Consider the following 25440-nt stretch of genomic DNA (forward strand, 5'->3'; position numbering starts at 1 on the left):
CGTGTGTGTGTGTGTGTGTGTGTGTGTGTGTTTGTGTGTGTGTGTGTGTGTGTGTGAGAATGTGTGATAGAGAGCCAAATTAGGGCAGAGGAGGCTCCCCGGCCTGTCATGACATTGTATGTTCTGAATTCAAGATGCTCTAATGGACTGTGTCAGTTGGCCTTCAGCCAGGAGGTGGTGCTTGCAAAAGACTGCCAGCTGTGGTGGTAGTGGTGAGATTTGGACTTGCCTTATGTTACCCATGGGAGGTACTCTGGTGTCTCAGGGAACGGGTAGAGCCAAAGGGCTTCTAAAAGTTTCTTCTGTTATTTGTGTTAATCTACCAGGGTAGGTGGTTGAGCAAAACCAAGTGGGAACTAGGTCAGGTAAAGTGATGCTCTGGCTCTCTACGTGTGGGACAAGCAGTGGCTCCAGTGGGAATTGGAAGGCAGTTCTTAGGCCACTGGGGTAATTTTCCAGAGAGAAGTGAAGCTGCCTCTGCCTCTGTACAAGGAGAGTCCATATGAAGAATGGGGAGTAGCAGCTTGGCAGTAAGCCCCATCCAGCTCCCACATCCTTGGCGAGGCAGGTCTCACACCCACAGTGTTCCACTGGGAGTAGTTAGCTAAGTTTCAAGAAGTCTAAACTCAGAGCTCAAAACTGACCCATACCATAAGCCTCTCCTATTGAGACAGTAACTGCAGCCTTCAGGCCAAACCCCTCCTGATCCACCTGCAGAGCAGGGGCATCCAGCTCCTGTGCTTGCTGCTGCATCACACGTCCCACTCACCTCTCAGTTCTGGCCTGGGGAGTTTGTCCCCACAGAAAATTATATCAAACATTTCAGTTGGGAGGTTCTCTCAACCTGTGACTACCATTTGTGTTAGCTGGCAGACTTCTGGGAGGTCCTCTCTGAGGTAGAATCAGAAATGGCTTCCCTCCATCCTGCCAGAAACTGGGAACGTGCTGGAGACTCAAAGCACATCCCAATGCCACTCTTCATATACTCGTCACTCTTCACTGAATCAACTCCAGCCCTGAGTACGATTAAGGCCTTCCCCCATGGCCTAGATTGATAGGTTTCCCAATGGAAGTGTATATCTTACAGTCAGTTTATCCCCATCTCACACCCTGGAAACTCAAAATTTTCTGCCTAGCTTATGGTGTAAGCTGCATCCTGCTGCTTCTTTCAAATGGTCTGTGGCTTATTTCAATTTTCCTGTTAAGTTCCTGTGTTGCTTCTTGAAAGAAAGTTCAGTGTGAATCTCTACACACCATTTTGTCTTTCCAAGTGCAAGAGGCAGGCTAACAATGCCTTCAATCCACCATCTTGGAAAACAAAAGTAACAGTTTTCTCATTTTTAAAGGTTTTGTTAAGATCTGTTAATGACTCACAAAGGAATAGTATTGGGTATATTTGAAATTAGTATTTATTCATTTATGTTGATAAGTGAAAACACAAGATGGTTATCAAGATGGAAGTACTTAATATGTATATTTCAATATTCTTAGATGCAAATAACTTCACTTTTGATGTATTTTTATTTTACATCAGTTTCATTTCAACTTAGGTTTAAGGGGTTCTTGATAATCTGACATGATAAGTGGTGTTGGAATTGGCATTAGAATCCACCATGCTCTACAGCACTTCATCCTTCTTCGGCAGGCACCAATTTGATCTTCTACTACTTTGCAGACATCTCTTCTGCAAACACCAGACAAATTGAGACAATGACCTTCAGCAGCACCCAAACCACCTCTTACTGCAGGAAAGAAGATCCAGTGAGATAGTCCACCAATGGAATGTAAATCCATAAACAGTCTTAAGTAACAGAATAAATTTAGTATGAGCATTTCTATGTGGGAGCTTTTGAAATGGTTGCTGCTCATATGTCAGGGACACATGCAGATTAAGAAAGGTAGTAGTTCCGATCCTGGTTTGGCACAACAGTCACGGTATTTTTGGTGGGGGAAAAGGGATGTGGGCGGGGATGGTACATCTTCATCTTTTCCTCTGGATTTTCTCTCAGAAATGGCTGTTGCTTACTGCAGGGCAAAAATGCCAGTGTCTTCTGCCAGAGAGGGTTACTGAGGGCCATAGTGGTTCCACCTTGTGGCTGATACTGATATCCCTTTCTGCTTTTTTCGTGCCTAGCCAAAAAAGATGTTTCTGCTGTCTCAGGTATGCTGATTTCAGGAGTTGTTTTTTCTATATGGCTATTCGTTTTTGTTTTTTTTGTTTTTTTTTTTCTTTCACTCTCTCTCTCTTTTTTTTTTTTTTTTTTTTGGCTTCACTGTGTTGCTATAGTTTCTTAAGTGGTCCCTTGAACCCTCCCAGCGCTATTTTGGTTTGTACATAGCTATCTATAAATTTTTTCTTGGGGGAAGTGTAGAGTTAAAGGCTGGTATATCCTGCTTTTGCTCCCCCGAGTGATTTTATTCCCCCAAGCTAATATTTCAGGCTTTCAATTTATTCGTGCTTTCATCTGTTCAAACAAGTGGAAATTACTTTTTCTCTGCACATTTAGATTTGCTCTATCTACTTTAATTGCTAATAGCGTCTTAGTCATAGGATAGATTAGTTAGAAAAAAGTATATTTTTGACATTATAAATGATCCTTTCAATTTGTGTCTAAAAGTGGAAAATATTAGAAAGCTTGACATTTATTATTGTGTCCAGACCAGTATTTCCTCCAGATAACCTTTATTACAACAAAGATAATTTAATGAAGATCTCTCTAATGGTAAAGCTGGTGGCTTTGTGCTATTATAATATCCTTAAAGTGACAGTCTGGTGGAAAGACCAACTAAAGCAAGGGTTAGAAGAAAAACAGTTATTACTTTCATTTTGGTCTCACTCTGCATTAAGAGTTTTCATTGTGTCAAAGATTTATTATTCATTAAGTAGCCTAATGTTCATTTAATAATAAATGGATCCTATTAAATATGATTTTTAAAATTATAATCACATTACTTTTATTCACATCTGTCTACTGATGCCATTCACAGATGAGAATGGTATAACGTTATTTTATTTTTTTCATTTTGCCACATCTTTATTTACTTAGGTTTATGCTGTATCAAACAATGTATGTGTGGGAATAATGGGTGATTCAGGAATGCATGAGGGGGAGGTTGAAGCTCTTTAACTTTGAACAATTAAAATTAGCAATATAATATTGAAATACATGCATAACACTCAAGTGATACTTTCAAAATAGTGTATATTTCCTATGTTTATTTGTAGCTTTTAAACCCAGCTAGAAGTATTCTATTTCTTTTGGGCACCATAAGTCTGAAAGTCTGTAGTGAAAGCTACGAGTAGTAAATGATGCTAATTCATGTGCTCCCACCTGTGGAAGAATTGAATGTCTTAGCTAAAAAAAAGATGGTGCAATTGGTGTACCAAGTATCTTAGAATATAATATGGTGGTGGTTTTTCTGTTTCTGTAGCAGAGTAACATATATACTATACCCAAGTCATCAAGTTATTTAAATATGCCTTTAAACAGGGAGAACTGAAAATAATACTGTGAATCCTGGTAAGCATTTAAAAATAATGAGGAGAATATTGGCTTTATAAAGTCAAAATTTATCTGAATACAACCCATATAGCAATTTCATAGCAAAACCCTTCCTTCAATCCTATTAAAGTCAGAAGGAAAAGAAGAATGCCCACTGTCAATGCTGTATTAATATAGTTCTAAAAGTTTTGAACAATGAAACATATTGTAAGAAGAGAAGTCAGAGGACATTTGAGCCCATTGTTTTTCCTCTCCTTCTATACCTCCCAACATACCATTGGAATGTTGTAACATTTTGAAGAATCTATAGTAGTGTCGCAAATCATAGAATACTATGAATGCATCTGAATCTGAGATATCCCCAAAAGATACAAAATAGGTGTGACTAGAATGAAAGAAAGATTTAGGCTTTTGGCCATGACTGCAAGTGAGCTGCTCTCAAGTGACTGCTGCTATAGAACATATATATAGTAGAGGATCTCTTTGAAACATTTCTATCCCTGAAAATGGTTAGGCAAGTTCTTAAAATATCTCCTCTTTCAAACACAAAAATAGTCTGTGAACTGGAGCTTGAGCAGTGGGCACTTTGTATTGGATAGCTGATGGAGGGGGGTGAGGGTTTCCCAGATCTTCTGGGAAGATCTGCTATGATCAGTAATGCTAATGATGGTACTACTGACTCTTGGGCCATCAGAAGTTCCAGTTTGTTAATGCTGAAACTTCTATATTGAGTTAAAGCATTGAGTCAGCTTCACAGAGGAAGTCTGGATAATAGCATTCTCATTTCAGACCATAAAATGATGTCAGGTTAAGGATGAACAATGAGTTCAGTATTAAAAATGATCAGGTAAGCAAGACACCACGAATAAAAGTTAATGAAATGAATAGCATATCTAAACCCTTTAAAACTAGATGTATTGAAATCGTCAATGTGGAGAAATAATTAAGCAGGTATGTATCAATTGTTTAAAGAAACAATCTACTATTACAAAGATGTAAAAACAATAGTAAAACAATATAGATGATAGAAAAAACGGGCAGGTCTGGCTGGGCGTGGTGACTCATGCCTGTAATCCCAGCATTTTGGGAGGCTAAGATGGGTGGATCACGAGGTCAGGAGTTCAAGACCAGCATGCCCAAGATGGTGAAATCTTGTCTCTACTAAAAAATATATATATATAAATTAGCCGAGCATGGTGGCAGGTGCCTGTAGTCCCAGCTACTCAGGAGGCTGAGATAGAAGAATCGCTTGAACCCGGGAGGTGGAGGTTGCAGTGAGCCAAGATCGCACCACTGCACTCCAGCCTGGACAACAGAACGAGACTCCATCTCCAAAAAAAAAATAAATAAATAAAGGCAGGTCTGAAACAAAAAATAATTTAAAAATAAATGCAAGTTATTAATGATATATTAGACACAGGTAAGAGGATAACTAGTGAAGAAAAAAATGTTTAAATGATATACCCAGAATGTAACATGGAAACACAAGGTCTAACATTTATTTAATTCAAATATGGGGGGAGAGAAGTGTAAAAGTATTCACCATTTCAAAAGATTCTCAAAAAGAAATTAAGAAAAGGTATAAATCCATTGATTCAAAGAATATATTTCTAACAGATGATATAAAAATAAACTCACTTTAGTTAAATTATAAAACATTAAAACCAAACACCAGACCATACAAACATTGAAAAAAGGATAATTTATAATGAAATAATATTTATCTGATTATTATAGTAAAGCAAAAACTAAAAATGAGTAAACTAGTATCAACAAATGTTGAGAGCAAATAACTGTTAATATAGAATTGGGTACTCAGTAATGCTGTCTTTCCAGATCAAAAATCACAATATGAAATTGACAGATAAAAATGAAAATTGTTCACTACCAAGAGATCTGCAGCAAATAAAATTTCAAAGGCTACATATCAGAAAGAAAGAATTTAACCCAAAAGCTGATATTAGAGTCAACTTGGTATTCCATAAATATCACTAAACTGATGATAATAGTAACACTTTCTGACACGTGGGGATTCTGAAAAGAAGTGAACTTTTACTTTTGTTTAGAATTTAGAAAGTTATAGAAAAATACTCTTGCCCTGACAAAGAGAATAAGCTGGATAATCTATAGATCATAGATTTCATTTTAAAACACAGAACTGAGGTCTCAAAAAAAGCTAATTAACTTAAATTCAAAGTGATGAAGCCCTGCTGAAAAAAGAACGGATCCACAGATGCTTTGTGCCTAGCTGAGTTGCAGCAGCAGAAGCAGGAGGAAGCTGCCCTTGGTGGAGATAACAAGGAAACAAGTGAATCTCCAGCAAATGTTGAAAGGCTGAGTGTGGGCTTGTGATAGTTTAGCATCATCAGTAGGGGCCCAAACACACTCACTCTCACTCGCTCTCCCTCACTAATGCTTGCTTGCTTGCTTGCTTGCTTTCCTTTCTTTCTTTCTTTCTTTCTTTCTTTCTTTCTTTCTTTCTTTCTTTCTTTCTTTCTTTCTTTCTTTCCTTTCTTTCTCTTTCTTTCTTTCTCTCTCCTTCCTTCCTTCCTTCCTTCCTTCCTTCCTTCCTTCCTTCCTTCCTTCCTTCCTTCCTTCCTTCCTTCCTTCCTTCCTCTCTCCCTCCCTCCCTCCCTTCCTTCCTTTCTCTCTCTCTCTCTCTCTCTCTCTCTCTCTCTCTCTCTCTCTGGAGTCTCACTCTGTCGCCTAGGCTGGAGTGCAATGGCGCGATCTTGTCTCACTGCAACCTCTGCAAATATAATAATAAATGCTGCTGAAATTCAATCCTGTCAGGTCTAACTGCCTGCATATAAATTTCCAGTTCCCGCAAAGACATCTCATTGAGGTCACATTCTGTTGTATTCTTACTTTGTATCTTGAGATGCCTTGGTGGGACATGGAAATTTATATGTAGGCAGTTTGATCTGACAGGATTGAATTTCAGCAGCATCCATTATTATATCCACTCACTAGATCAAAAAACATGGATGGAATCTTATCAAGAGGAACTACTGCTAAATGAGTCTCTTTTCTATTTTTCCCTATTATTGTCCTAGTGAAGCTGTAAATATTAGGTTCTTGAACCCACAGGACTGATTCTAGGATCTTGTCTGGCCAGGGATATAGCCTTCTAATCTGCAGAACCTTGTAGTAATCAGCTACCAACTTACCTGGGGATAAAAGAATTGAAAAAAGAAGGAGAATAAGAAGAAGCAAATGGAGTCTCATGGCTGAAGGGCCAGCATCAATGTGGGTTGAGCCTGGAGTCTCTGGACATCGTGGGTCTGGGCCTTTTTATGATGCTGTCTGAGTCTGTGATTTGTTCTTGGTTAGTAGAGCCTAACGAAAAGAGAATAACTAAATCTCCCACAAGAAACTTCCAGGGACACACAAGTACATAAATCTGGTGATATCTCAATGGATGAGAAAGCAGGTGAATGCTATTTATTTCCAAAAGACTCAGGATGTCTTACTGTCACCTGCTTTCTTTATTATTTTCAACATGCACATGCAATAATCATTGCTCTTACTTTAAGTATAAAGTATTGTTTGCCAGGTAATATAGTAGGAACTGAAGTAAAATTGTTATACAAACACTTACGTAATTAATGCATACAGTTTGGCAAATTTGCACATAGATATTACTCTTGTTACCACAACCAATATCCAGGTAATAATATATCCATCACCTCCAAATGTTTCCTATGTCCCTTTATTGTTGTTGTTGTTGTTGTCAGAACCCCTAAGATCGACCTTCTTAACAAATTGTTAAATACAAAATACCTCAGTAATAACTATAGGTACTATGTTTTAGAGCCTATCTCTGTAATTGACTCATTTTGCATAGCTTTAACCCTTGAACAATAACTCCTCGTATTTCTCTTTCCCACTCAATAAAATACCAAACTCTTTTAAAGCACTTTCTATATAATCCATTTTATGAAGCTTTTTCTAACATTCTTTTGTCTGCTCCCCCTCAGTAAAGGGAACTACTAACATAACAATTACCTATTGTGGATTTTTGTGTCTCTTACATATATTCCTGCATGAACCCATGTAACACTTTATCTCCCATTATCTTAATATGAAGTAAAATAAAACTTAAAATGATTTTAAAAATGAAATCACAGAAGGACTTTGTAAAAGTATGATGTACCATTGTTTATTTGTAAGAATTCAAGTGACATTAGGGGTTTTAAATCATCTTTTGTTTTGATTTGTTCTTTGCTTGTAAACCTTGTGTCTTGCATATTGTGGGCACAGTGTCTTTCCCAGCTATTTGCTTGGGGAAGATCAGTTAGAGTTACAATGAACATCAAAGACTATCTTGTCTAGTGACTTACCTTCCAGATGAGGAAATGAGCTGAGGGAAAGGAAGAAACTTGCCCAAGATCACCCAGTGATCAAGTGAGGAAGGTGATAGGGACAGCACTAACGCTTGGTATTCTGAGCCTCATTCTATTTTCCACTCTTGCCCCTTCTCTGTTTCCTCCTCTCTTCCCTAGCCTTCTAAAGAAAACTTTGCAGTTCTGCTGCAATGTCTACCTAAGGACACCCTGAGGAGACCCCACTTTTCATTAGACTGCTTTTTTAAGCACTGTCCTGCATTTTCTTCTTCAGTCTTGTTGCATCCCATTTTTGGCGATAAGTAATGCTTCTGCTGTGCTGTTCTATCCAATTAGTTTTTTTTCTATTTTCATTGAGTGAAAATTAAAACAACAAAAAACATGAGTTTATCTAAATTTGGAAGTTTTAAAACTTGATTAAAATTTCCTGGGGATATGGATGTAAGACATAGATTTTAAAATATTTTTCATTTTCAAAATTAAAAATCAAACCCATATATTTAGCCAGGGTGACTACTCGATAACTACTAATCAGATGGGTCTTCAGTAATGCCACAAGGCTAATACTCTTATAAATCAATTCCCTGGTGTTTTTTGCTACTGAGTTAATACAATTTGATACGGTATCACCTTTAACCAGGCTTTGAGGAGTCACACAAAGGAACAGCACAACAGAACCATAGGGTGGGATGTGTGGGGAAACCGAGATGTAAAACACAGCCTTGACTCTGACATTTACTCCACTGTTGGGAAAAGTACTTCAATTCCCAGGGCCTTAATATTTTCCTGTATAAAACAGGAAAAATAGAGCCATCTTTAACGTTTTGTCAAATCTTGTTGCTGAGTGATTTTATAGTGTCTGCAGCTATCCTCTCTGCTAATCACAACAAGGTTAACTAACTGTTCTTTCATTTAGTTAAAGAAATTTTTGCATTTGTTTACAAATACTTATTCTTCCCTTCACGGAAAAGGAAACATTTTAAAGATAATTTATAAGATGTTCAGAGTCTCTTACATATCACCTCTTCACAATGTGGTAGAGTAGCTTAACCCCGTTCCTAAGAGTATATATTCAGATCAGCCTGTATGTAATTAACCCCCAAACCAATGTGGAGTGTGGGATAGATAATATATTTCAAACACATGAAAAGGCACACGTACACACACACGCACGCACGCACACATACACACAGTATTACCAAAGCAGAGGTGCAGATGAAAATATTGCATAGACAGCTCAAAACTCTTAGTACTAAAATAATCCTAATAATAACTTTCCTTCCAAAGTCACCACCAACACTCAGATCTCTTAAAGGTTGGTGCCTTAGGTTTTTGAACTTTGTGTAACTTTTGACTTTCTTATTTGGTTGTATGCTATTGATCTCATAGAAAGGAACTTCTTCTTCATCCTATGCCAGTGCTGTATTGTAGGGGCTTGTGGACGTTTTTCTGCTCTATAGCAATCCAAGTTACTGGTCTCTAGCTTCTTAGGAGCAAGGCCGTCACATGCTTTTGTTCTTTGCTTGCTTCCTTGTCAGGGCCCGACATACAGTGGGTGCTTAACAAATATTTGATCAACTGAACTCATTTTCCACCTCCGTTCTCTCCCACTTCAATCTCTCCCTTTTACTTCTTCCAGATTAGTTTTCCTACAGCAAAATGGGAATTGTCCAAAAACTGCCCTTCATCTTTACAACTTGAAGGATTCATTACCCTAAGCAGTCCTTCAAAATTGACAATCACAGACTAGACAAAAACTCTGGGTTCACCAAGAATAGGCATGTGTGCCATTACATTTTCTGTTGAAAGCTTTGGAAAGTGTCTTTTAGCAAACAACATAAAGCATAGAATTTTACCATTCCTGACTATGTAAAAGGATCATCCACATTCTCACATGTCCATGGCTACTTTCCCACTCCTTCCCCAACCTTGAAATCCTGAATTCAAAAGAAAACATAAGAAGATAGTATGCCTCATGTAAGGCAACAGGTTGCTTAATCTTTCTTGCCTCTACACATTCAAGAGCTCCAGAAAAATTTCTGAGCTACTTAGGATGTCTGATCCTCTTCTTGGGTAAAAGCAGTAAGTCCTACATGTAGTCACCAAAACCACGTCTGTTCAAGGGTTCTTATACCTGTGATTCATGATTGCATGCTAAATGTAGAAGGATATGCTCTGTTGCAGGGCCATGTCTGGTCATTGTTTAAGTTCTACTTTGAAGGACTAGTTGCTGAGAAGGAAGAGGGAATGGTAATGTTAGAAATTGGAATAAAACTTAAGGGGAAAAATCAAGTACAAGGGACCAACAGTACTGAGGGGCAATAGGTTGAAGATTTCTTCGATTACTGTAATATTTTCAAGGAGACCCCCAGGAATCCTTCCTGGCTGACCCCAACATAGCTTTGGCATAGGCCTTATGCCAAATGTCTTAGGCTAACTAACTTTTCCTAAAGAAAATAGAGGAGTTATGGAGACCAATATTTAGTAAAATAATGCCTGATTATCTTGCTTTTGAGGTCTAGTAACTGCTAGTAAACTTGCCTAATTAATTCACATTTAGAGGTAGAGTAACGAGGGTTTCAAGCACTTGAAACACCACTGACTTCATTTCACATGAGAGTTCTTCTGGAGAGCTAAGGAACTATGAGGCTGCAGGTCTCTTGGCCAATAAGTCTTCTAGATTTCCTGTGACTCCCTTTTCTGGTCATAGGTGATTTTGCTTTTGCTTTGAGTATTATAGCACCATAAGGTCATAAGGTATCAGACACTCTGCTCTTACCAAGGCTTACACAAAGTTTATCTTGTTATTTGGTAGAGTTTGGCCTATTAAAAAAAAAAAAGAGAGAGAGAACGATAAAGAGGAGGACAGCAATCCTCACTGCTGAAGGAGGAAGAAAGCTTGGCTTTATTTCCAGTAGGCAGAAAAAACTTCCGTCTGTAGCTCTCTAGCACCAGTGGAATGTCTTTGTTTGGATAATAAGTGTCCTTCCATACCTCATTAGGCATATTCGCAGACAGAGATGTACTATGCACATAAAATCACCTTCATGGGATGACTGAAAGTCCATGTTTTATTGGACACTGAGTTCATTAGAAGGATGTGGGTGCATAGTTTTGACCAGAAAACCTTGTTAAATGGGAACATAAGCTACAAATATTTTGGCAAAAGATTAAGGTTTATGAGCAACCAACCATTTATATTAAGTTACAATTAATTAGGCCATGTTGAGAAATAATTTGGTTTAGTTAATGATTAGACATTTTGTTAGTGAACACTTCCCAGACTTTACTAGCCCTGCTAATCCCTGCTTTGCTCCTGGTCTGAACCCCTACAGTGCCTTGTTTATGGTACAGTGCCTACTGCTTGTATGCTAGATTAGTGAATGTCTATTTGCCTCCTCTACTACTGTGTGAGCTTCTTGTTTGCCAGGACAGGGCTATATTCCTCAGAGCTGAGGAGAGAGTTGAATCACGTGGTCATTTATTCTCAAATCCTCTTCAACAAGTGAAGCGAAACAGGACAGTGAAAGGCCACTGCACATGGAAGCAGGAGGTCTGGATTTGAGTTCTGAATCTCTAGATCTGTTAATAACTGGAGGTAGGGATAGAGTCAGGAAAATTTTCTTCCTTAAGTCTTGATAGCACCTATGTAGGTCCAGATCTGTTGGGATTCTCAATAATTACTGTGCATAAAATCAACTGAAAGTTATTTTGCAATGCAGATTGTTAGCCCCATTCTATGAAATGTTTACTGTTTTATAAATTGATAAATAATTTTTATTAGACAATGTAAATTTCCTTACTTGCACCAGCATACAAAAATATTGAATAATATTAGCAGCAGAATCTTTCAACAAAATAACTATGTATAGCTATTAAACCACTTTGTTTCAAGGCTTTTTATTTTCTTTTATTTATCACCATTGTTTTATTTATAAACATTGTTTCTACTCATAAGGAGTATGTATTCTCTACATGTTTATAAAATTAATGCCTGAATGAAGTTACTTAAACAAGACAGAAGTTGATTTCTTTTTCACTCAAAATTATCCTGTAGTTACACCATTCAGGGCTAGTACAGATTCTTTCTAATGTCATGAGGGATGCAGGTCCCTTCCAGGTATCTGCTCTGCTATACTTTAGAAAATACCCTAGTTTGGCTGCTAAATTTCCACCTATTATTTCTGAATTCTAGACATCAGGGAGAAAAAAAGGCGTGGGAGAAGGGCAAAGGAACATCTACTTTTCCTTTTTACATTTTTTAACCAACCTCCCTTAAAAACACTTTGTTGAGATATGATTACATTAAAAAGCTGTACCTATTTAATGTGTATATCTCAGTGAGTTTGAGGATAAGGATACGTTGTGAACGCATCACTACCATCAAGATTATAAACATAATCATCACCTCCTGAAGTTCTCCCTCCCATTCTAATTATTATTTCTATTAGTAAGAACAATTAACAAAAATTTCACCCTCCTATTTTATTTTACGTATGCAATACAGCATTCATAGCTAAAAGCACTATGCTGTAAATTAGACCTCCTGGACTTATTTATGTTTGTATATCTAAAACTTTGTACTATAATCACACCTACTCATTTACCTGCACCACAGCTCCTGGCAACCTCCAGTCTACTCTCTGCTTCTGAGTTTATTTGAGATTTCAAATACAAGTGAAATCATACAATATTTGTCATTCTGTGTTTGGTTTATTTCACATGACTTCATGCCCTTCAGATCCATCAATGCTGTCACAAATGACAGGGTTTCATTATTGTATAATACTGAATAATATTCCATTGTGCATACATATATATGTATATATATAAAACGTTAATTCATCCGTCCATGAATGAATGATAACATATGTGTTTTCATATATCTTGACTGTTGTGAACAGTGCTGAAAAGAATATACGAGTGCAGATATCTCTTTCACATACTGATTTCAATGACTTCATATATATATATATATACCACTTCATATAAAAATACCATTATATAAATATATATATATATATGTGTATGTATATAAATAAAATAAGTGGGATTGTTGGAACAAAGTGGTATTTTTATTGTGAATTTTTTGAGAAACCTCCATACTATTTTCCAAGATGGCCATACTAATTTACATTCCCACCACCAGTATACAAAGGCTCCCTTTTCTCCACATCCTTACCAACACTTGTTATCATCCATCTTTTTGATAATAGCTATTCTAACAGGTGTGAAGTGATATTTCATGGTAATTTTCATTTGCATTCCCGTGATGACTAGAGAGGGTAAGAATTGTTTATATATATGTCGTCCATTTGTATCTCCTCTTTTGAGAAATTCCTACTCGTATCTGTTTGTTCATTTTAGTTTTTTAATTTTAATTTTATACACAGAGGATACATGTGCAGGTTTGTTACATGGATGTATTGTGTGACGCTGAGGTTTAGAGTATGAATGATCTCATCACACACCTAGTGAACATAATACTCAATAAACAGTTTTTAAGTCCTTGTACTCAACCCTCCCTCCTCCCTCTAAGAATCTCCAGTGTCTATTGTTTCCACATAAGTGAGAGCTAAACAACATATAACCCAATGTTTGGCTATCACTTACAATGGAGAATATGTAGTATTTGGTTTTCTATTCCTGCGCACAATACCACACTGGGCTAATTTTTGTATTTTTGGTAAAGACGGAGTAGCTTCAGCATGTTGGCCAGGCTGGTCTCAAAATCCTGAGCTCATGTGATCCACCCACCTCACAAAGTGCTGGCATAGCAGGCATGAGCCACTGCACCTGGCTTTTCTAATTTTTTTTTTAGCTTATATTAGGTTTGTCTGTTCTAGAATTTTGTGTACATTTATTTATATTACAGGACACTTTATAGCTTAGCTTTCCCCACTCAGGGTGAGAAAGATTATATTGATCCAAGTTATTGATTAATAGAGTGGATTATCCCCCGTTATTGCCCAATATTGCTCTATAATATGCATATAATTTGTTTCTTGATTTCCTCTCGATAGACATTTGAGTTGTTCCCAGGTTTTGGCTATTGTTAATAGAACTCAAGGACATATTTTTAAAATAAAAAATTTCAATCCAAAATATCCTTTCCTTTTGACTCTCCAATATTGTGTCAGGGTTACATTTTTGTTGTCATGAAAATCCAATTACATTGAACAAGATGTGTTTCCAGAATCAAGATTCTATATATGTGTGGTCTAGCTGTGTCCCTAGAATGTAGCCCTTATTAGTTTTATTAAGCATTTTCCTATATAAATTGAAATCAAGTAGGAGATGTATTTTTCCACAGTAGGAGAAATAGAACAGCTTAGGACTTTGGAGAGATAGCAACTTGCTGCTTGCCTGTGCAACCCACCTCAAAAGATACAACTCCTCCAACTTTTAGTTTCTGGCGACTTGTCCTAACAATTAGATGTGAACTGACCTTATTCCCTTACAATACTACAAGGCGATCTTCTGCACCTGGCCAAATACAGTATAAAATTGATGGACATACATTTCTTTTGGTTTCATGCTTTCTATTTAAAGCTATTCTCTTTGACTGGGAACTATGGCTCATGCTTATAATCCCAGCACTTTGGAAGGTCGAGGTGCATGGATCACTTGAGGTCAGGGGTTTGAGACCAGCCTGGCCAACATAATGAAAGCTGTCTTTCTGAAAAATACAAAATTTTTCTGGGCATGGTGGCACATGCCTGTAATCCCAGCTACTCAGGAGGCTGAGGCAGGAGAATCGCTTGAACGCAGGAGGCAGAGGTTGCAGTGAGCTGAGATCCTGCCTCTGCATTCCATCCTGGGTGACAGAATTAACCTTCATCTCAAAAAAATAAAAAGCTAATCTATACTTTTCTTTTGATGCGTTATTAAAATGTAGGAGGTAATAAGGCAAAACTATTGTGGGTATGTGAATATGTATCTGTAGCACCTAGAATAGTGCCTAGCCCATCACTTGTGTTGAAAATTGAGAGAACCTTCTTAATATAACTTTTCCACACTCTAGTTCTGAATTTAAAGAAAGAAAAAGATAGGTTAGCAAATATAGGTATCAGTTATTTCTATTGACAGATCATTTGGAGAACATGTTTTTGGATGTGGGAGAATAAAGGTCCCTAACTCTCCACCCCAGAAATAATTTTGCTGATACAAAAATCAGTCAGACATGGTGGCACATGCTTATAATCCCAGCTACTTAGTAGGATGAGGTGGGAAAATCACTTGAACCCAGGAGGCAGAGATTGCAGTGAGCCAAGAGTGCCCCACTGCACTCCAGCCTAGGCAACAGAGAAAGACTCTGTCCGAAAGAAAAAAAAAAAAGTTGTTACTATATAGCAGATAATTTTATTGTCATCTCATTTAAAATTGAATAGTACATTTGGGTCGAATTCTTATGCCTGCAGAGACATTTGCCTCTGGCTTAAAATCACTGGCTCCAGGAGGAAACTCCACCAGAGGGTATCATAAGGATTTCATAGTGTCTAAGTCATCTTGGTAGTTCTTCAAATAATTCCCGGCAATTCTGTTAGGTTTTGAACTTCACTTACTTCTTACGTGTTTAATAAAAAGAAGTTCAAAACATTGCCATGGCTGTTGAGCCCCCACAGGCTTGTGTTCCCTTTAAAATTCATTACATGGTTTGTACTCTTTTGCAAATATAATAATTGGAGGTGGATGCTTTCAGCCATTAAGTTCAAAAGTACTGCTACATGGGCTGGGCATAGTGGCTCATACCTCTAATCACAACCCTTTGGGAGGCCAAGGGGGGCAGATCACAAGATCAGGAGATGGAGACCATCCTAGCCAACATGGTGAAACCCCATCTCTACTAAAAATACAAAAATTAGCTGAGTGTGGTGGTGCGCACCTGTAGTCCTGGCTACTTGGGAGGCTGAGGCAGGAGGATTTCTTGAACCAAGGAGGCGGAGGTTGCAGTGAGCTGAGATCACACTATTGCACCCCAGCCTGGTTACAGTTCAAGATTCCGTCTCAAAAAAAAAAAAAAAAAAAATTACTGCTACATGGACATCCATCATTCTGGCATCTCTGCCATAACAGCTGAATATCGAGAATGTCTGTTCATTTCTTTAACTCCAAATTTGTGTTGTGTTCCTTGGTCTCCTGTCATATCATGAAGTGTATTATTTACAAAAAGGACAATTTATCTATAGTTATTTCCTCTCAGTATGCTACATCGTTTTAGAATTTAAACATAGTGTCTCCCAACCTGAAATTTGATTTTTGAAAAACCAGAAAAATATTTTTGGACACCTTTTATTTCCAGCTGTTTTCATCTTCATCTCCTCTCCTGAACTCAAGTTGAGGGTAAAATTCCTTCGTCAAAATTTCTCCTCAACTCACAACAACCTCATCCCACTCCAATATGTTTTTTGTCCCCATGAATTGATACACATAATTCTTGCTGGCAGTGGTAATGTCCTAATAAAAAAAATCATGAGATGGCATCAGACTTTACCTTATTTTCTAGCTCAGCAGAATTTGATCCCTGTCTGATAAGGAAACCATATTTTCCCTAGAAACTTTTCACTTTTGTCACAGGTTTGGTTCCCAGAGAGCTGGATATAGATGAAGTTTAGTGTGCAGGATGTTTATTAGGAAGTAATGTCAGGATCCACATCTGTGGAAAGGATTGGAGGGAAGCCTTATGTGCAAAGGGACAAGTCTAATGGCAACGCAGCCTGACTTTGTCAACTGGCCGCACAGACAGAGCTGTTCAGCTAAGAAGACCTCCCCTATTTGTCCCAATTGAATCAAATGGCAAAACCTATGCATCCCTTGCCTCCATTAATAATTGTGTGCTTGCCACTTGTGGAGGGTGAGACTTTGAAGCAGGTGGCTTTCTGTGGCTGAAGAAAACCTTAAATGTGGTGGCAAAGTTTTCCAAAGAGACAGAGAATGGCATCTGCCGTGTATGTTGCCCTTTTTCAAAGAGGAAGCAACAAGGGTAATGTCCTCCAACGGCTCTGTATGCAGATAGGTGGACAGTAATGTCTGTCCCTCCTGTGACCTAAGAAGAACAGATGGCAGACATACCGCCAGGCAGTTAGAGGTGACACAGTGTTAGGAGAGAAACATCTGTCATAAGCAGTGCTTCTTTGAATCAGGTGTGACACAAGTCTTGCATCCCTTGCATGGACTCCTTCCCCGTTATCCTGCTGTCCTACCTCATGAAGGTGAGTGGGGGCTGGGTGGTGGGCAGTCCCAGGACAAGGTACACTTTGCCTGCAGTTTTCCCACATGGGTTCCAAAGTAGCCCAGGTGGTCATCCATGAACTTTATATTTTCCTTATGCTTCTTGTCTTTGCCTTTGAGGAACATGTTTCATTGGACTCTGAGTCCAAACAGCTCATGTATCCCTATATCTTCACATTGTCCTTCACTTAAGGGAATCTCTAATCTCTAATGCCTTTGTTTTATTATTACTATCAATATTATAATAATTAACATTGTCATTATTAACTTCATTGTTGATTTTCAGTTATTTTTATTAATGGAGTTAGTATGAATTATTCTTTTGTGGCTACTTACACCAAGATGAAGGTAATTTATTAGTTCAGGAAGAATCTGCATTCTGAAGGTGAATAGAAGATCACACTACAGATGGGCAGACACATGCCCTCCCAATTCCTGATGGACCTCCTAGTGCCTCCTAGACCTAAGGGGTCTCCTGCAATGCTCCAAGATGCCACCAAGGCAGGAATCTGCTTGTGCATGCCTGAGAGCATCCAGGATGAAGTGAGGCTCTGAAAAAATGCGTGAATTTCCACATAATCCCCAAAAACCTTACAGGTGAACTGGATGCCACAGAAACAGGAGTGGTCATTGACACAACAAAGTCACCAAAATGTTTTGACGTCAATTAGAAAATTCAGGAATCACTCTTGCTGCCATTAAGTGGAAGAACAGGAGCCTGTGAATGGCATCCATGGCCTGCCTGAGACTCCACAGATATTTCTATGTGGCTTCAGGTACCAGGAATCTCCATGATTTTCAGAAAGGCAGGGACAGCTTATGCCAGCCTATCCCTCTGCAGAATGTGCCCCAGCGGATCAGAGGATGGAACCATCATGGACTGCACAAAGGCTCAAGGGCAGCTTCCCAGACCTGCCTGTGACTCCAGGTAAGTTCTGAGTCCACGTGGGTGCTGAGGAAAGGTTAATGATGACTTGGAAAGATGGGACAAGCAGACACCACCCCTAAACAATCTGCACGATTCCAACTACAACAGGAAGCCAAAGACCAGCTCGTGCCACACTAGTGCACCTTGAAAACCCCTGGATGTAATGCCGCTCTGCAGAGAGTTCAACAAAGAAGTGGCTGGGAATTTTGCATTCTAGGCCGCATTTTCCAGTGCTTCTGGACACGTGATCAGAAATTTAACATTGGTATATCTAACTCTGACATTTTTCACAAAATGGTTTTTTAAAATGAGGTAATAGAGACAAAATATAATACAACCATATGTATTATATGCCAAAATATGCTTCACTGGCATCAAGTAGACTCACCTTGAAATACAATCTAGGACAACCTCCATTTTCAGAATATTTTCTTTTCCAGAGTGAAACTCTCCCACCAAAAACCAAGAACATCACAGGTTTTTGCCTCCAACAAACCGACAGAAAGCCAATACATTTATTCTACCACTGTGAAATGGACTGCGGTGCAACACATACGTGTGAAACCCGACACGTGGCATCGCCGTGAGCCAAATGGGGACTCGTGGTGCAAGCAACCCTCCCCACGTGTTAGCGTGCGTGAGATTCACTTGGCAGAATTTGACTAGGTGCGTGTTGGTAGAGTGGGGCTGAGGTTCTCTTGCCCCTGTGGATGTTTAAGAAGTCACAGGTCCTGCGAAGACCTGTGGTCCCTTCAATCAACTCTGTTTCGGAGACATAATGACTTGGATTGCTGACAAGTCAAGAAATTTTCAAGCCCTTGGAAAATCAGTTACACACAAACACGGAATGAAAGTCAAAAGAGAGTACGTCATCTTTTTTGAGAATTTTATTCACTTCAAAACAAATTAAACACACCTATTTCTAATGGCATTCCAGAGCCCAATTATCGAGGCTGAGGAAACACCCCAAGAACGCATTGCGCAGAACGCTTCACAGCGTCCAAAACACTGCTGTCAGGGCGGGGCACAGCTGAAGGCCTGCATCTCTCAGGGTTGCCTAACTGTTCCCTGATTCAGTCATCTAGAGAGCAAACACACAGTCATTCCCCAGTTTCCTACTGACATCACAGCGGAAGTCTGAATCCCGCGCGTCACCGTCACCCAGTTTCTGAGGCAACGAGTCACTGGCACAGAAGCTTCTGGTGGCGGGTTTCCGGAGATCCCGGCGAACTACAATGTCCCTCACCAGAATTTGATGAGGCAGAGTCTCTGCATCTGGTCCCTGCCTGGCCTGGGCTCCAACATCCACAGAAGCACCACAGCCGGGGAGCTTGGGAGTCACCACACACAGTCTGCTCTCTGCTCTGTGCTCCTCAGTCCCACAGACCCCTCCAAATCACGGGAGCTGGATGCAATGGAGCCCCGGCCACCTGTAGTCTCACTCCAGGTCAGAATCGCTGTTCTCTGAGGAGGAGGAAACCTGAAGGTACTCATAGAGGACACTCAGGGGGACAGCAACACAGGGAGCCTCAGACTTCTCTGAGACATGAGGGCTGTGAGCGAGGAAGGCTCCCGGCTTCTCAGGAGAGGGAAACGAGGGAGATGTCAGGAGGCTGGAGCTCCACCATCCGTTTTCCAGTCTCCAGAAGAGCATTCTGAGAGGCTGGGCCACATCGTGGCTGGCCGCTGGGTGATGGGACATGGTGCAGGCCTAGGCAGTAGGCAGGCAAGGTCTGCTGTGCAGAGGCTGCCGGTTGGTGCTGGGCACCTGGGCGGGTGTCCCCCTGCTCATCTGGGGCGACGGACTTGGTCTGAGTTCCGTTGCACCTGGCGGAGGTTGGAGAGTCTCCGGGACCCCCAGCTCACCTCCCTGGATGGCATTTTCGGGCATCTGGAAGGAACCCATTCTCGGTTTCTTGGGGAAGTTCAGGCAAGCCTGAGTCGGAGTCTGGGCAGCTCTCTTGGCTCCTGGCCTGAAACTGAGATTGGAGCCGAGGCCCAAGCTGTGTGTGTCAGCTGGTGGGCAGGGCTGTGAGGTCACCGCAGCACGTTTGTCTTGTGCCTGGGGGCTGATGACCCGGATCAGGCCGTGGGGCTTGGAGGCAGCCGGGGGAACTTCTCGACTGCCACCCTGAGGCCTGCTGTGTGTCAGTTTCACCACGACGAGAGGCTCCGGGCCCTGCTGCCTGACTCCAGGCTGAGGGATGTCGGCCACAGCCCCTGTCTGTCGTTCCTTTGGTCGGAGACTTGACGAGGAGCTCGGACTGGCTTTTCTGAGGGGAGACAGTGAAGCCAAGACGGATACCGTGTCAGACATTTTCATAGCTGAGCCATCAGTGAGGGCAGGGTCCACGCGTGGCCTCTTATTGGTTGTGTGGACCGGCATTGGCCTGCTTACAACCTGAAAGAAAGGAGACCACACACGTTAGAAGTTTGTCAGCATCAAGCCAATATGGAAATCAACCACATCCAAAGACAAGGTGCACACAGCAGGAAATTCTTAATACGGTATGGACAGGCGGTCCTTGGAAGTAGGGACAGATCCTTAACGTGAGTGCTGATCGGGACAAGACCCATGAAAAATGCACTCTTGAGCTATGATCTAAGAATACCATTTTTCTAAAGACTGTGTCTTGGGCATTCACTGGATCAAAGTGCCTCCACTCAGCCTTCCATGAAGTGGGACGGACTAATGCCCTTCTGAAGGCAGGTTGGTGGCTCAAGGGTTCCCAGGACGCCTTTTCTGAAAACATGCATGTTCCTAGGGTGAGCCTCCTCCATGTTTGGGGCCCCTGAGGGACTAATTTCCTCACGCCGCTAGGAAGATGTTGTTGACAGGCTTGCCATCATTGCACAGAATGAAAGCAACAAGAAATATGGTATCTTCAGATGCCTTCACCTGGAATCAAATGGACCTGGAAGGATCGTGGAGTCCCTGACCCCAAGAAGGCAGGGAAGAAGGGTTCCCCGATCCCCTCACACACACGAGAACCTGAAAGAAAATCAACCAGAGTGACCTAGTGGAGCAAAGAACAGGGACCCATGGTGACACTCACCCTCAGATAAATCCAAGATTCCATGGATTCTTTTCGATTTGGCAGCGGCTTCTCCAAAGGTTTCCCAGAAAAGGTCTGGAAGGGAGCCTTCCTCTGCGGGTCTTGTTGCCTGCAGAAGAGAAAAAGTTCAGGCCATGTATCCGGTTTTCCCCAGGAGACAGGAAGAATTCAGTCTCTGGCCCAGTCCTGTTCTGTGTTTTGTGATAAATAAATGGAACTCTTATGCCCTTTCCGCCTCTGCACCTTCCCTCATGTGCCAACCTTCCCATCCTCCCAGTGGCCTTCTTGGCTTCCCAAGTAAGGACGAGTATTTGGATTCCGTTGCTTTCCCCCCTGTCATGGGGAACCTGCACGAAGCTTCCCCACCTGACATCGTCCTCCTGCAGCTCGATATCAGGAACAAGTCTGTTAATTATTATTATTATTAAATATAATAGAAATTAATAGGAATCACCAATAATAATCACAATAAAGATAGTAAAAATTAATACTGGTTAAAAATGTTAACGATTAGTATTAATAATTAATAGCAATATCACTGTTAGTAATTAAATAATGATATCAGCAATTAATGTTACTTAAGTCAATACTAAGTGATGTTGGTTATAAAATAATGATTAATTTTATGAACTACTAGCATTGCTAAGTGACATTAATATTAATAATTAATTTTAAGCATGCATAAACATATATTTAAAATAATTATCCATAATTAGTAATGGTATCCTATTAATTATTAGTATCATCAATAATTGTTAAAATCAGTCATTGATGTTTAATAATTAATCATATTATTACTCTTAATACTGCAGTGTGTATACAGCTACCTGTGATGTCTTTCCTAATATCAGAGAGGGAGAGCATGGTTTTAGTTTTAATATCGCAATAAGTGTACACTCACCCTGTGATGCTACAGTAATATTCAGTGTAGTAGAGTATGACATGACTCCCAACATACCAATGAATAGATAGCCTCCCGGTGATATAGCTCCTAATATTCACGGAATATGCGTATGATATTACTCCCAGTATCGCAGGGAGGGTACAGCTCTTCTGGGTTATGATTCTTAATATCCGGAGGGGGAGAGGATGATAATAATTCCAGTGTTGCAGGCTGTGTTCACCGGCCCTGTGACATTGTTATTAATATCTTGGAAGGGAGAAGATATTACTCCCAATGTGGCAGGGGGTGTACATCCACCCTGTGATATTCTTCTTTATATTCCAAGGCCGAGAGGTTGATATTACTCCTAGTATCACAGACACTGTATACCCCCATGTTTTTAATCCCTGTGATATTGGGACTAGTATCATCCTCTCCCTGGTGGAAATTAGGAACAGTATCACCAGGGGCGTGTACACTCCATGCGATATTGAAAGTAATATCATCCTCTCCCATCCTGGATCATAGGAACAACATCACTGGGGGGTGTACACTTTCTGTGATATTGGGAGTAACATCATTATCTGTGCCTTGGATTATTAAGGACAATATCACGGGTGGACATGTGTACATCTTCTGCAATATTGGGAATAATATTATCCTCTCTCCCCCTGCATACTAGGAAAGATATCACAGAGTGGGTGTTCACCTCCTGCGATATGGGCATTAAAACCATCTTCTCCTGTTCTGGATATCAGGAAGAGTATCACACGGAGGTGTACAGTGTCTGCGATACTGGGAGTAATATCAACCTCTCGGCCTTGGAATATTAAGAAGAATATCACAGGGTGGATGTACATCCTCTGCCATATTGGAAGTAATATCAGCCTCTCCTCTCCATGGATATTAGGAACAATATCCCAGGCTGGGTGTACACCTCCTGCTCTACGGGGAGTCATATCATCCTCTCCCTTCCAGGATATAAATAACAATATCACAGGGCGGGTGAACACAGCCTGCGATACTGGAATTATTATCATCCTCTCCCCTTCTGGATACTAGGAACCATATCACAGAAGAGCTGTACCCTCCCTGCGATATTGGGAGTAATATCATAGGCTTCTTCCGTGAATATTAAGAGCAATATCACTGGGTGGCTTTCCATTCGTTGCTATGTTGGGAGTCATGTCATACTCTACCCCCTAGATATTAGCATCAGTGGCACAGGGTGAGTGCACACCTACTATGATATTAAAACTAAAATCATGCTCTCCGTCCCTGGATATTAGGAACAACATCACAGGTAGGTGTACACCCCCTGCAGTATTAAGAGTAATAATATGATTAATTATTAAACATCTATGTTGATTTTAATAATTATCAATGACACTATTAATAGGATACCATTATTAATTATGGATAATTATTTTAAATATATGATTATGGACGCTTGAAAATAATTAGTAATATTAATGTCATTTAACAATATTATTAGTTCTTAATATTAATTATTATTTTATTACCTACATCACTTAGTATTGATTTAAGTAACATTAATTGCTGACATCATTTTATTGTTAATAGTGATATTATGATGGTTATACTAATCGTTAATATTTTTTACCAGTATTAATTTATACTATATTGTGATTATTAATATCGATGATTGCTATTAATTTTTACTATATTTATTAATATTAATAATTAATAGACTTGTTCCTGATATCCAGATGGGAGAGGATGATATTATTCCCAATATTGAAGAAAGTATACACCCATCTATGATGTTATTCCTAATAGCCAGGGGATAGAGGATGACATTATTGTAACTATCACAGTGGGTGTCCATCCCTTCAGTATCTTGTTCCTTATATCCTGAGTGAGAGAGGATGATATGACTCCCAATATCACAAGAAGTGTACAACCGCCTGTAATATAGTTCCTAACATCTAGGTGGGGAGAGGATGATATTACTGACCATATCACAGGAGTGGTGAAACCCCTTCAATATTTTGCCTATGATCCTGAGGGGAGAGGATGATATTACTCCCAATATCGAAGAAGGCGTACGCCCCCCTGTGACACTACGCCCAATATCCACTTTGGGAGATGATGACATTACGCCCAATATCCCAGGGGATGTACACCAACCTTGGGATATTGTTCCTTATATCGAGAGGGGGAGAAGATGCTATTGCTCCCAATAAAGCAGGGGCTGGGGCTGTACACCCCTCCTGTGTTATTGTTCTTAATATCCGGAAGAGAGGATGATACTACACCCGATATCGCAGGGTGTGTACACCCACCCAGTGATGTTGTTCTTAATGTACTCCACATCCCACCACCAGGGATATCATTCCTAATATCCAGGGGAAGAGAGGATAACATTATGCCCAATATCGCAGGGGAGTATACACACCCTCTGTGATGTTGTTTCTAGTATCCAAAGGTAGATACGATGATGTTACTGGCCATATCGCAGGGGGTGTACACCCTTTTGTGATATTGTTTTTGACATTCAGTGGGGGAGAGGATAACATTAATCCCAATATCGCAGAAGGCATACAGACCCCTGTTATGTAGTTCCTAACGTACAGGGGAAAGGGAAGAATATTACTCTCAACGTTGCAGGACGTGTAACCACCCTGCCCCCCGTATATTGTTCCTAATATGCAGCAAGGTGGAGGCTGAGAGTACTACCAATATCCCAGAAGGTGCACACACACCTGTGATATAGTTCCTAATATCTAGCGGGAAAGAGGCTGATTTTACTTTCAATATCGCAGAGGGTGTACACCGCCCCCAGCGCCGGGGTATCATTCCTAATATGCAGACGGGAAGAAGATGATATGGCTGACAATATCGAAGGGGGTGGACACCTCTTGTCTGATATGGTTCCTGATATCCAGGGGGTGAGTTGTTGATATTACTCCCAATAAAGTAGGAACCGTACAGCCACCCTGGGATTTTGTCCTCAATAACAACAGGGGAGAGGTGATATTACTACCAACATTGCAAGGGGTGTACACCCTCCTGTGATATTGTTTCTCATATCCAGGAAAGGAGAAGATGGTATTAGTACCAATATTGAAGGGATGGACACACCCCATGGAATATTGTTCTAAAGTTACAGGTTGAAAGAGGATGAGATTCCATCCAATATAACAAGGAGTGTACACCCCACCTGTGATATGAGTAGTAAAACCTAGAAGAAGAGAGAATGACATTGCTTCCAAAAACACACAGATTGTACACCCACCCTGTGATATTGTTCCTATCATCTAAAGGAAGAGATGATGATACTACTCCCACTACCAGAGAAGGTACACACCCGCTGTGATATTGTTCCTCATGACTTGTGGGGGAGAGCATGATATTACTTCCAGTATGACAGTGGCTTGACACCCAGTCTGTGATACTGCTCCTAATTTCCAGTAGGTAAAGTATGATGTTCCAGCCAAGAAGTAGTGGCTATACAGCCACCCTGTGATAT

At 40.2% G+C, this 25440-nt stretch overlaps 2 protein-coding genes across 2 annotated transcripts in view; one reads left to right on the forward strand and one right to left on the reverse strand.

Annotated features, from left to right (window-relative positions):
* LOC106996270 (SH3 domain and tetratricopeptide repeat-containing protein 1-like) overlaps positions 1–25440 on the forward strand; it is a 127008-nt gene that overhangs the window by 36910 nt on the left and 64658 nt on the right.
* On the reverse strand, positions 1537–6731 carry LOC144334980 (beta-defensin 109-like). Its single transcript, XM_077967252.1, has 2 exons — positions 6674–6731; positions 1537–1742 (listed from the first exon to the last, which is right to left on the reverse strand). The coding sequence occupies exons 1-2, from the start codon at positions 6729–6731 to the stop codon at positions 1537–1539; spliced, it is 264 nt and encodes an 87-aa protein (XP_077823378.1).

Source organism: Macaca mulatta, chromosome 15 (genome assembly GCF_049350105.2).
Source record: "Macaca mulatta isolate MMU2019108-1 chromosome 15, T2T-MMU8v2.0, whole genome shotgun sequence".
Classification (NCBI taxonomy): Eukaryota; Metazoa; Chordata; class Mammalia; order Primates; family Cercopithecidae; genus Macaca; species Macaca mulatta.

Coding starts and splice junctions, on each gene's coding strand:
- LOC144334980 (XM_077967252.1), bottom strand. CDS start 6,731: ATGAGACTCCATTTGCTTCTTCTTATTCTCCTTCTTTTTTCAATTCTT. Junction 1,743..6,673: donor TTCAATTCTTTTATCCCCAG/GTAAGTTGGTAG, acceptor TCTTTCCTGCAG/TAAGAGGTGGTTTGGGTGCT.